This window comes from Phalaenopsis equestris, unplaced genomic scaffold (assembly GCF_001263595.1).
Source record: "Phalaenopsis equestris unplaced genomic scaffold, ASM126359v1 Scaffold000002, whole genome shotgun sequence".
NCBI classification, from domain to species: Eukaryota; Viridiplantae; Streptophyta; class Magnoliopsida; order Asparagales; family Orchidaceae; genus Phalaenopsis; species Phalaenopsis equestris.
This window is the reverse complement of record NW_018164444.1, coordinates 30,736,603-30,749,511: the sequence shown is the minus strand read 5'-3', so window position 1 is coordinate 30,749,511 and position 12,909 is coordinate 30,736,603. Positions and strand designations below refer to the sequence as shown.

General features: G+C 33.1%; 1 protein-coding gene across 2 annotated transcripts; it reads right to left on the bottom strand.

The window, feature by feature from the left end:
- Positions 1 to 2,031: 2,031 nt before the first annotated feature.
- On the bottom strand, positions 2,032 to 8,093 carry LOC110027102 (aberrant root formation protein 4; the record flags this gene model as incomplete). 2 transcript variants are annotated; one of them, XM_020728393.1, is given in 12 exon segments in its annotated part: positions 2,032 to 2,083; positions 2,337 to 2,522; positions 2,601 to 2,678; positions 3,248 to 3,319; positions 3,399 to 3,670; positions 4,040 to 4,117; positions 4,226 to 4,370; positions 4,474 to 4,542; positions 4,612 to 4,790; positions 5,058 to 5,130; positions 7,511 to 7,840; positions 7,932 to 8,093. In XM_020728393.1, coding segments are annotated over 12 exon segments (1,642 nt in total), but the record flags the coding sequence as incomplete, so codon positions are not given.
- Between the last annotated feature and the right edge of the window lie 4,816 nt (positions 8,094 to 12,909).

The window sequence follows — 12,909 nt, the reverse complement described above, 5'->3', positions numbered from 1 at the left end:
CTTACTGGACATCTACAGGAGGATGTACCTGTGTGTATGTTTTTTGCTGATGATATCCTTCTCGTGGATAAAACAAGAGAAAAAGCGAAAGAAATGAGGTAAAGCGCTCTTTCATTTAAACGAGGTCTATATTGGAGTCTAAAGGTCTTCAAAAGGCCTTCATTTAAGTAGAACTAAAACATAATACATGGAATTTAATTTTAGTAGTAATAGCTCTAGTGACAGAAGTGTGACTTTGGGTGATCAAATTATTAAAAGGTGTGAACGATTTAGATATGTTGGGTCTGTAGTTCAAAGCGATGGTGATAGTAAAGAGTAAAGAATTGTTGCAAGAGGAGACATAAAACATAATTTTTATGTTAACACATTTTATTAGTTTTTTTTTTTTTTTATAGAAAAGTACCGCTTAGACTAAAAGGAAAATTTTATAAGACGGTGGTAAGATCCACAATGCTATATGGTGCAGAATATTAGCCTTTCAAAGAGAAACATAAGACCAAGCTAAGTGTTGTTGAGATGAGAATACATAGGTGGATGAGTGGCTTGACACTAGAGTCAAAATGCGAAAAATATATTCGTGATAGGGTTGGTGTAGCTCCTGTGACAGACAAAATTAGAGAAAGTCGTCTTAGATGGTTTGGTCACATTAAATTTCAACCATCTCATGATCCGATTAGGAGAGTAGATATTTAAGATTCGACTTGTGTTAAGAAAGACAGAGGTAGACCTAGGAAGACTTGGGCTTATTATGTAAAAAATGATCTTAATTTACTAGAACTAAATGAAAATATGACAATAAATAGGATGCAATGGAGAAAAAGGACTCATGTGGCCGACCCCACGTAGTGGGATTAAGGCTTTGTTGTTGTTGTTGTTGTCGTCGTCGATAATAGAATTTAATTTTTATATTTCCAGATACTACATTATTCCTTACAAAACACTCAATCATAAAAATTCTTTTAATCAAGTTTGAATTTATCACTTAAGACTGTAGTAGAAAATTTATTTCTATTTTTTAAAATAATATAATAAATTCGGGATTTAGAGATTGTTTAAGAATATCCCTATAAGTAGTCATATATCAAATTGAAATTAAAGAATAGTTCATCGGTATCGGGAGCATACGAACAACAAAAAACTATTAAGAGAATAGAAGAACAATTATCATGTCTCATAAGATCCACATTGGATGCTTGTTATATAGTTGTATCCAAAAAAAGTGAAATACAGGGTAATGGTGAAACGGCCCACCCATGAATTTGGTGAGGCTGGATCATTGTTCATAAAGCCTTAGCAGCGCATTCCCCACCAGGTACACTTTTAGGGTAGTTGATTATGCTTAGTGTCCTACATCACATACTAGATTTCTAAACTAAAAAAGGGAAAACAAAGAAATTATTGAGCCGTTTTATATTTGAAAATGGGCGTTTTCTTACAGAATTTTGTTGCGTCAAAGTTGTCATAATAAGCCTTTGTTCTTGATTCCAAAAGCTTGGTTTTCATGGAAGGTCTACGGAAAACGAGGATGAATTCATTAAATGGCATGATACTATAATTTCTAAGAAAGATTTATTGTGTTTACCTTGCATGAATTCATTAAATGGCATGATACTATAGATACTAGCTAAGCATGTATGAAATCCGTAAAATGTAGCTGACCAATTAGCCCAAATACATAGGCTTCAAACTTTAGGAAGTTAATGTAATTAAAAACAAAGAGAAGTAATCAAAATAAATTTTCTGCAATATATTTTTCATTGTTAAAGATGAAAAAAAGAACTTAGTACGCCAAAATCACAATGAATTAGCCTAGTAATTTCCCAATTAAACAGCATACCCAATTTCTTCAGATCAGAGCCCAACATCAACAACCAAAAACCATTTAATACGATAATTGCTAACCAAGGCTAGCAATTAAGCAGTTAAAATATTAACACAGTTCATAGTTCTGTAACTACAGAAAAAGAAAAAAGAAGAAAGAAAGAAAAGAAATCAATTCAAGTGTGTGCAGAAAGCTTTCTGGTTATATACCTGTTAACTCAATTAACATTATGAAACGGTAGAGGTTGAGAGCAGAAAGGACCTGCAAGAATTGAGATAAATTAAATATAAAATCACTCAGATATTCATTCACAAAAGAGTAACCTCCCTTTCGCACTCGTATGAGACTGGGAGAGAGAGAGAGAGACAGATTCTACAATCTCTCCAGAGAACTAAAAAGGTATAGCCCATGAAAGGAAGAAAAGAAAGTTACTAACAATCTATAAACACATTAGTCGGCCTTTCAAGTACAAAAGTAAAAAATCAGGTAGAAATGTGGAGATGGAGACATGTACCGGTTCGCTATGTTCTGGCAAGGAAGGAGGCCCGCCTTTATGAGGTCTTAGTACCATTTCCACAATTTCAAGGGCATTAGAACCCCAAAATTTTGAAATTTCCTTTCTATTTTGAGCATTTTCCGAATTTTCTGGATGATTATCTACCAAAACTTCCCCTTTCACCATATCAATAAGAATGGCTACCTGTGCACAATAAATGAATCAATAAGAAAAAAGAGCAGACAATTTATAAAGCAAATGCTTCCATCACAAAAATTCTACCATGGAAGGAGAATCACTATTAGTAATAATAGCCTTCAGAGTGTCGAATCTTTGAGAGCATGGGATCTCTGAGACTACCTGACCATTGTTTTTATACAGTCAGGATGACAAAAATGGTGTACTTGTACAGTCAGCTGAAAGAGCTATTCACATTCATAAAAACAAAAGCACAAAAAATTAAAATTTCCCATATTTCCAAAACCAAAATAGTGAGGTGCGACATAATGATATTAACAATATATCTTGATTACATGATTATAATCTTCGACATGCCTTAGCATTAGCCTCAAATACAATGTTTGCATTTAAACCTAATAACCTTGAATTAATCAACAAATGGGAAAGCCAGAGAAAACAGAACAGCTTACTAGGGGCATTTACTTACAAAGCACACTTATGTATTTGCATACTTCAAATAAACTTTCATATTTACATACACAACACTCAAATATTTAACATCACATTAAAAATAACACTATTACCAATTTTTAAAAGTGGAATACACCTTTCATGCATGGGTTTAAAACAACAAAGCGCTATGTATTTAAGTATGAAAGTTTAGGTGTGAGATGTGTAAATACATAAGAATTGTGTGCTACGTATGTAAATTTCCCAAATTTTTAATGCTATGCTTTTTGAAAACTCACCTTTCTGAATGCATTAAAAGCCTTCTTTCTTAATGAGGGATCTGGAGCACCCATCATGATGCTTTTAATAGCCTAAAACATTTCTTCAAGTTAAAGCAAATAACTATAAGAATTATCACTTAATCAGGTAACAAAAGAAAGAAAATGCTACCATTAGAGATGTAAATAGATTAGGCAGAAAGGAAGAAAAGTCATCATCAACATCATTTTGCTCTTCAGAAATAATTCCATCTATCATACTTAGTAAAACATCCAAACAATGGGATTTTATTATCCAGGGATACTCAACAGATATAAGTATATGTGTGAACATCCCTATAGCCTTCAAACGCATAAAACGGTCTTGTCGAACTTCAGTAACAACAATATCTAATTGCTCACCAGCAGCTTTTTCAACTTCATCAGAAATGTGGCCCCAAATGACTAACAACATATGAAAAAAATGGAAACAAATCAATAAGAAACAAAAAAGCGACAGAAAAAAAAAGAAGAGAAATGTGTTAAAACAGTCTCTTGACTCTTTGCAAAGGGGTCATTTTAGTACTAAAGTCTATAAAGTGTCAATTTAGTCTCAGACTCTTTTAATATGGACTGAAATAATCTCCACGGATGACTATTTCAGCCCCAATTTAAAGAGTTTGGAGACTAATTTGACACTTTTGTAGACTCTCGGAATTAAATGGCCTCATGTAAACGATGGGGAGGCTATTTTGACACTTTACTCAAAAAAAATAATTAGATTGAAATTAACTGTTTTAGGAAAATAAAAATACAATAAAAAAGACATCAGACCAGCTAGGCTAGCTCCGGCAGAAGCAGATGAAAAGCAAGCAATAAATTCATCATCATCATCATGTACAACACTTTCTTCTGAAAATTGTATCAGGAAATAGAACGGAAAATTAGAGTAAAAATTCAGTAGATAACTAACACTCAGCATCTAGAGATTGGAAAATTACTAGAAGAATTACTAGTCACCTTTACAGATTTCATTAATTTTATCAAAATGCCCAGTAAGAAGGCCAGGGTAAGATAGCCCGCAGAATGGAAGGAACTGAGAAAATTTCGCTACAGTTGAGGAACTTTCAAAAATATGCCTTTGTCTAGCTCTTGAAATAAGAGCCTTCAAAGTAGAAAAACAAATACAATCAAGAAAACTGCACAGCAAGCAAAGCAGTAAGGAGAAACAGTAATTAGTATTAATATGAAGCTTATGATTACTCAACAATGTTCTGCAGGACGTAAAGACCAAGTATAGCACAAAGTAATTCTTTTCTTTCTCCCTCCTGATACAGCTGATAGTAAGATCAATATATATCAAAGCAGAAGCAAAATTAACATATGGTCCCGAAGCAAATACTAACCAACTTTTGGCAAACTTCTTGGATTGACGAACCAATGCTAATTGCAGCAGAGAATAATTTGTTTAGAGAATCTGTATCCTCTTCGTCACTCTCTGACGAGGCAAGAGTTAGAACTCCAAGAATAACAGGCAAAGCCACTTTAACTTGCTCTACATGACGTCTCTGAATACGAAGAAGAACTGAGATGAGAAAAAAGAATAGTTAATACCAACCATCCAACAACAAATACCATAAATAAATGAGAAATGGATCTTTCTAGGAGTTCAACAAAAAAAATTTAATTGGAAAAACTCATTGAGAATAATTTGAAAAGACTAAATTAGAAATCGTGTTCATTCCATAAAAAAAAATGTTTTTTTTGTTTCTAAATTAAGATGCATAAGAAATATCTTTTATGCACGCAATCTTATTCCTGGCTTAGGTTGTACCTTATAGTGTAACTGTACCTTTCGAGAGCCCAAACACAAAATGACTGTAGCATCCCAGTGCATCAGAAGCATCAGCATGAGATGTTAATGCCTGTAACGAAATCAATTAAAAGAAGAACACTTACAGAAATGATTACAAAAATCCATTAAAAAGAATTTCCATAAAAAAATAAGCCCCTTGATGCCCGTAAAAGCCCAGCAAGTGGACAAGTCAATCAAAGTAGTTAGTGCATCATCTCCCTCCCTCCCTCCCTCCCTCCCTATCTTACCTAATAAGCCTCTTAAAGACTGTCCTGACAGAAAACACACAGAAAAAAAGTCAACCTAATACACAAAAACAAATATATAACGCCTAGATAATTAAGATTGGGCCCCTCCATTGAAATGATACGTCAAACCAAAGTGGAGGAACCGGTTGCCTCTCCACTGCCTGGATTAGTCGGCCCAGGCGTATGAAATGAGGGTGGGGAATAACACGCCCCTCTGACACCCGCATCACAAAGAAAATAATGTTAGAAGTCATCAATCATACAAATATGGCATTTAGAAAAAATTACAGACGCTATGTTAGAAAATCATTCTCTTAGTTTCAATGGAACGTAAGAGATATTTCATTGATGCATCATACATTTAGGCATGAACATATGGTATCACATGTGAAAAATAATATAGATTCCTAGCAATTCAAGGTATATGTCCAATATATTGACCTAATTTTTTTGGGGTTTCTTGAGGAGACATTAGTAAGCCTAATTCAAGTATATAAAAACTAACTTGTTTCCTAAATGCTATATTATTTTCGATAATTCTCAAGTATATAAAAACTAACTTGTTTCCTAAATGCTATATTATTTTCGATAATTCCTCCCTTGATAGATACAATTCCCTTTTCCATAACAAGTACTTTTCAAAGTGAACTTGAAGAGAACCGATTGAATTGCACATACTAATTACTATATCCTCTTATTGCTTATTTATACCCTTTCCTCATGCATCTTCTTTTCTTTCATTGTATTTATCCTTGATATACTCCCGAAATGAGGTATCATTGATTATATCAATTGAAAAAAAAAAAAAAAAAAATTGCAAGATTAAATAATGGTATGAAGACCACATAGAGCAGCAAGCCTATCTTATAATATTACAGCCTCAGGGCAAGGTTCCTTCAAATTTAAGTCCACTAATTCTTTTGTGTCCTCTGCTCGCATCTTTTGTAGATAAGCATTGCATGTGAGTAGAGGTGTCGAAAATTGACCTGACATACCAACTCGACCGAAACTTAACTCAAAAAAATCAGGTTTGGGTTGACCTGAATATTTTCAAGTCGAGATAGGGTTCACGTTAGGAATCCTAACTCATTTTTTCGGGTTGGGTTCATGTTGACCCACCAATCCAAAATTGACCCAAAGCTACCCGCCAACCCGAAGCTAATTCAAAACTGATATGCTAGCCCAATTTTGATTTGAATATCTATTATGTCTTACGTTAAACGGGTTACCTTGTTGAAGACGGTTCGGGTTGGACTTTCTGACTCGCTTAAGATTCAGGTCGAGTTGATTTCGAGTCAGGCTTGACCCTGATTTGACACCCCTACACGTGAGATTCTTAGTTTGAAAGCACAACTTAGAAAATCTCAAAAAATACAACTCAAAATATAATTATGTTGCTATTCTCTTAATCACATATGATCTTCAGGGTTTATTTTCTATCAAGTCAGATCTCTTTATATTCCCCATAACCAAGCCCCAAGAGCCCTTCAAATATCTACATAAACCTCATCTATAGAATGATTTCAAGGATACTTCTACAATGACGGTTAGATAGTTTAGCTCCTATGGATGAACACTTTAGTTTTATTTTTGTATTGCAAATTTTTTTCACTTTGGATTTCTTTTCCTTTTTGTCTTAAACATTTCATTGATTGGCTTCTTAAAAGAGCTAGACAATAAATAACTTATATGTATAAAATAAACATGAACAATAAATATTAAGTGAGGATAAAGTAAGAAACTTTGAACTAAGAATGTCTACAACATAAGAGATCACATAACTTCTGATTTTGTACATCTGCTGAGAAGAAGATAACAGTGAAGGAACACTAAAGCATGTTTGTTCTCCCTCATGAAACTCAATTACGCATATATGATAAGAAATTCATACATATAAATGAACTGCAAATACCCAAGATCGTATAGTATTATAGAACTTCAGCTACACTTATGAGAAAATTATGATTTGGCCACTTGGGAAAAGTGACTTAAACTGCTCATCATGAAATTACACGCACAAAAAACATAAAAGTGTTGCAATTAATCCATCAAAGTTGTCAATCCAGACAACAAGTTTTAATTAAAACAACAATTCTTACATAGAATGCTGTTCATTTAGGAAAGAACGTATATCACAGAAGCCAAGAGACAGAAAATTAATTACCACAAAGAGATGCCCTATTCAGCTGAAAAGACACCCACCTCACAGAGAACGGAGAGCATCTCGCGGGGATTACAGATAGAAACTAAGCATTCAATGATTTTCCCCGCAATCTCCCCGCACTTCACTGACAAAGGAGCAAACGTTATGACCAACTTCGGAAGTTCAAGCGAAAGTGCTTCGACCACCATCTGATTCGAATCGGCAGAAAAAATAAAATGATAAATCTCATTTAGGGCGACCTCTAAGCCTTCAACGCCCGGCAGACTTTCATCCCCATCGGAGGTAGAGGACTCCATTAAGGTATGGAGAAGGTTTGTTACGGGAGCGACGGCCTCATTGGATTGGATGATGTCTTCTGTCCCCATCGACTGAAAGAATTGCAAGAAAAAGATTGGGGGAGCTGGAGAAAGATGAAATCGGGAAAAATGAAAAAGAACAGAGGGGGAAGCTTTTATCTACGCTGGAGCAAGCTTCTAGGGCTTCTCTGAGGCGAAGACAGATTTCCGGGGAGGAAGATGAAGAGGGGTGTTGGAGATGTCGGAGATCGCCGGTGAACTTTGCCGCCATTTCTCGACTGCTCGCTCTCGAAGTATCTTCTCACTTTGCAATTGATAATTTGGTATATACATAGATATTTCCGATTTACATACGTACCTTTTAAGTTCTATATATTTACACATGTAATACCCAAATTTGCAAAATTATTTCATACAGACACCGCATGCAGAGAGATGGATGTTGTATCTGATCTACACCGTAGATCACATTAAAGATATATTTTCAGTGGACCTCACTTTCAAATTTTTTCTAAAAAAAAAAAAAAATTTAATTACGGTGATCGACGGTAGAGATCGGACACCACATACATCTTTGCATGCACTATCCGTATGGAATTATTTCTCCCCAAATTTAAATAGTTTTAAGTACTCATTGTGTTACCTATGAATGAAAGTGGGTATTTTATTTTAATTTTTTTTTTAATTAGAATAATGATTTTTTTCATGTGATATGAAATATTTCAGTGTTATAAATATAAAAAAAAACAAACTGCATGTATTAGACACATAAAAACATAACAATTTCAATGTATGCTTGCAAAAGCCTCTAGAAAATCACAAATTTTTCTAAATATGGGATAAAACCATCAATCATAAATTTAGTGAAACTTCTTGCATTGATTTGTCAAAAATTGCAAAATTTGTAAGATTTAATTTGTGAAAAGATATCAACAATTTAATAATTTTCAACATATTTACAATTAATATTTAGTAAACTAAAACTCTAAGGATCAAACAAATCTTATATGACAGCAAATAACTCAATAGCATCTCCAACAACACGACATGATTGTCGGTACATTTTATATCTCATGAGACATTGGCACAAGTCTTTTAGATAGAAACTCAATTATTGTATTTTGTATAGTTAGAAGTCACTTTCTATTTTTACATGAGTTGTCATCACCTCAAGTAGAATGTCTACACAATATATAGATATTTGAAAGAGGAGTGAATGACACTAAACACAAATGAGAAATAGAAAACATGATCACAATATGCTAAAATTTATGTGATAAATGATATGATACATTATTATAAGAGAATTTATAGTTGTTATACAATGAATAGCAATATTAATTTATGTGATAAATGATATGATACATTATTATAAAAGAATTTATAGTTGTTATACAATGAATAGCAATATTATTATTCATTTTTCAATATTCTAATTACATCAACATTGAAAGAAATTAATGAAGAAGGAACTTAAAATTCCTAGAACATGGAGTCATAGAGATAATTTCACACAAAATCTTCTTCTCGTATGCATCTCAAAATCCCTCAAATCTTCTAAGAACCCTAATATTTGTATGGGCAAACAAGAAACAATAGAGATCTCCAAAAAGTAGAATGCTCTAATACTGGAAGAATACATCATATAAATAAAGTTTGTACTATTAGAATATTGAGCATCAAAATCGAATATAATATGCCCAAAAAATTTTCAATTATAGTATAGAATATCTAAAGTGGACTAATTTAAAAAAAAAATTGGTTTGAAAGAATTTATACATAATAAAATGACTAGTGTCTAAAATAAGTTTGAACTTATAAAAAAAGGACTACAGTGCTAATGGTTGCATTTATACTACAAGGATAATACAATGTAAATTTTTTGGAGGTTCAAGATTCAAATAATAGATTTGAAAAAAATAAAAAATAGAAAAAAATTATTTGTATGAATGTATTTTGCACCTGTCATTCATTCCATATTTTCAAAGACTATGCTTCTATGTGTACTTTTTAAGTATATAAAATTCCACGAAGAATGTTTCTACAAAGTAAGTTTTCGAGTCATCTGATAGATAGATAAACTCAAGCACTTGGACCGTACTTATATTACTTCTTATAGTTAAGTCATATAATTTTATGCTGGATTTGCATGAACAAAACTTTCATAAACTATTGAATATCACACAATAATAGGATTTGTAAAGGAGACGTACCTAAAGAATAATAATATTGTTATTCAGTATATCACACACCTGAGTATCAAGCATCAAAATCAAATATAATATGTCTAGAAAATATTTTAATTATTATTATAGGATTTGTAAAGGATATGCACATGAAGAAAAACTTATTTTAGAGAATTTATATATGATCAAATAGTTGGCATCTAAATTAGGTTTGACCTTGTAGAAAATAGATTGTATTGTTAATGATTGCATTTTATATTACCAGGGTGATATAATGGAGATTGAATGTAAATTTTATCAAGATCCAAGATTTAAATGATAGAGTAAAAAGGTAAAAATAGATTGCATTTTATATTACCAGGGTGATATAATGGAGATTGAATGTAAATTTTATCAAGATCCAAGATTTAAATGATAGAGTAAAAAGGTAAAAATAGAAAAAAAAAAGTGTACAAGTGTGTCTTCTAATTACCACTTATTTCATATTTTAAAATATTACATGGTTTTATGCGTAGTGTTGAGTATATAAGATCACGCCAAGAAAGATTATACAAAGTAAATGATATATGAAGAAGCTTTGAAGCACTTCAATCATACTTAACCTAATTTTTAGACCTAAGCCATATAATGTTATGAGTAGTTTGTATGATGATGATTTCATGCCATACAATCAAACTATTTTACTTTATGTTGATTTGTGATAGTATACCCTATAACTCGTTGCATTAGATATTCATGACTATATTTTTTTTATATTTCTCACACTGATTAGATTAGGCTCGCACGGCTCAAAAGGAAAAATTAATGTATATTTACAACCTTTAATAGAAGAGCTATAAATCTTATAAGATAATAGTGTAGTCAAAATATTGCTACAAAGCAAGCTTTTAAATAAAGGCAACTCTTATGTGGATGATAAATAATTTTCATGCATATGAAATGCAATCAGGGTGAAGCGTTATTAGAAAATTAGCTTGTCCATATTGTATGAATCTATAGAGTTCATTTACTCTAAAAGAATGGTATAAAAAGTTCTTGATTTATCAATCATTGGGCTTTTCATGCCATTGATCATCCATTCAAAAGAAATAAGATTGTATTCATAAAAATAGAATGAAGAAATCTATTGATTATTAAATCTTCTATCTAGCTTTCATGTTATATTTTTTTCATGCATATAAAAAAATTATTGTATTATATTTTCAGTATTATGATGGATATTAAGAACAAATATAAGATAACACAAATTCCATATTGGCCTAAGTATCTCGGACTATCCACCCAAATGGTCCTTGCAGATCCCCTCACAATCTTTCTAAATCTACCTTACAAAATTTTGTTATCTCACACACATATAGATTCTTCATACCACAATGTTCATGAGAAAGTCCCCACTTTAAAAAAAAATCATCTTTTGTAGCCCCGAGAGACGCCACTTGGATAACAACCATGTTAAATCCCAATGTTAGTTCGTTGATGACAGAGTTTCTTATTGGAGCATCGAAGCTCTCTTTCTTTTGTGAGGGTTCATTGCTTGGTTTTGTATGTGGCACCTTGGCACCACTAGAAGGGCGCTCCAATTCATAAAGGGGTGCTTAGGCGTCATAGGCTCTATATGGCGTGTTTGATGGGCGCTTGGGTGCCACATATGCTTCCATAAGGTAGCGCCTTTGCGCCACTCCATGTGAACTGGATTTGGATTCCATTGGACTTATGTATGAAGCAACTTCCTTTTATCTTTCTCCAATATCTGGCTAATGCATATTTAAGCTCTCATAAATACGTATCTCCTGCAATTAAATAAAAAGAACTTAGAAATGTACAAAAAAAAGATATATAATAGAGAAAAATGGTATGAAAATTCAGATAGATTATCACAAATCTTTAGCAAATCATTTCCTTTGCTCGCTTGCAGGTATTTATCCTTCCCCTATCGAAAGATTGGATTTTACGTCGATCCTTGCCAAAAAAATGGGATCTTTTCCAAACTAAAAGATTGGATTTTGCTGCAGCAGACATTCCCGGCCTACTTCAAGTAGCAACAGCCGCAAGAACTCATTCTAGAATTCCTTCGGCCGGTCTACAGACCCTCTCCGACTTTTCCTTATAGTCGCTAATCCCTGTCGCAAGCTCTCTTCACTGGATTCTTCTAGCAAGCCTTCATCGGTAATATCTTCGTTGTTGAATCTATCCTGCAGCCCGATTTCTTTCTGCTACAAACCGTTCTCCGCCGGATTCTCCTTACAGGCCCTCCATGGTTCGATTTGTTTTCGTCAGACTTTTCTTCTTACAGAATCAACGATCAACTTCCTCTCTATAAAAAGTTGCAAACCCTAAATACACATAGGATTTATGATCAAGTACGGTGTGAAGGTGTCAAGTTTCACTCAAGGTTGATCATCCCTTTTGTGAATGTTGCAAGAAAGTTGGTCACACAAAAGACAAGTGTTAGAAACTACATGGAAAGCCTATAGAATTGAAATCTAAGCAAGGAAGGATAGACCAAGACAACAAGGCTCATGTTACTGCCTCTTCTAAAGGGTAGGCCAACCCTAGCCCTTTCACCAAGGAATAGTTGGAGGTGTTGAACAAACTTCTTTTGAGCACAATTGAGCGGCCTACCAATTTGATGATACACCAATGTATCATATCCTCCTCCTCTCTCACTAAGGATGGAAGAATTTGGCCTTGGATAATACATTCAAATGCTTTTGATCATATGACTGGAGAAATTCATGCTCTTAACAACTAGCAAGAGTTCAACGACTCCAAATTTGTCAGATTTATTAATGAATCTCGATCTAAATTTATTGGGCAAGGAGAAGTGAAAGTATTCAAAGATATTTAATTTTCTTTTATGTTATATGTTATTGAATTAGATTGCAACTTATTGTCAATTACAAAGCTTACTCATGAATTGCCATTTTAATATTTATGAATTTTAGATGGTGGATT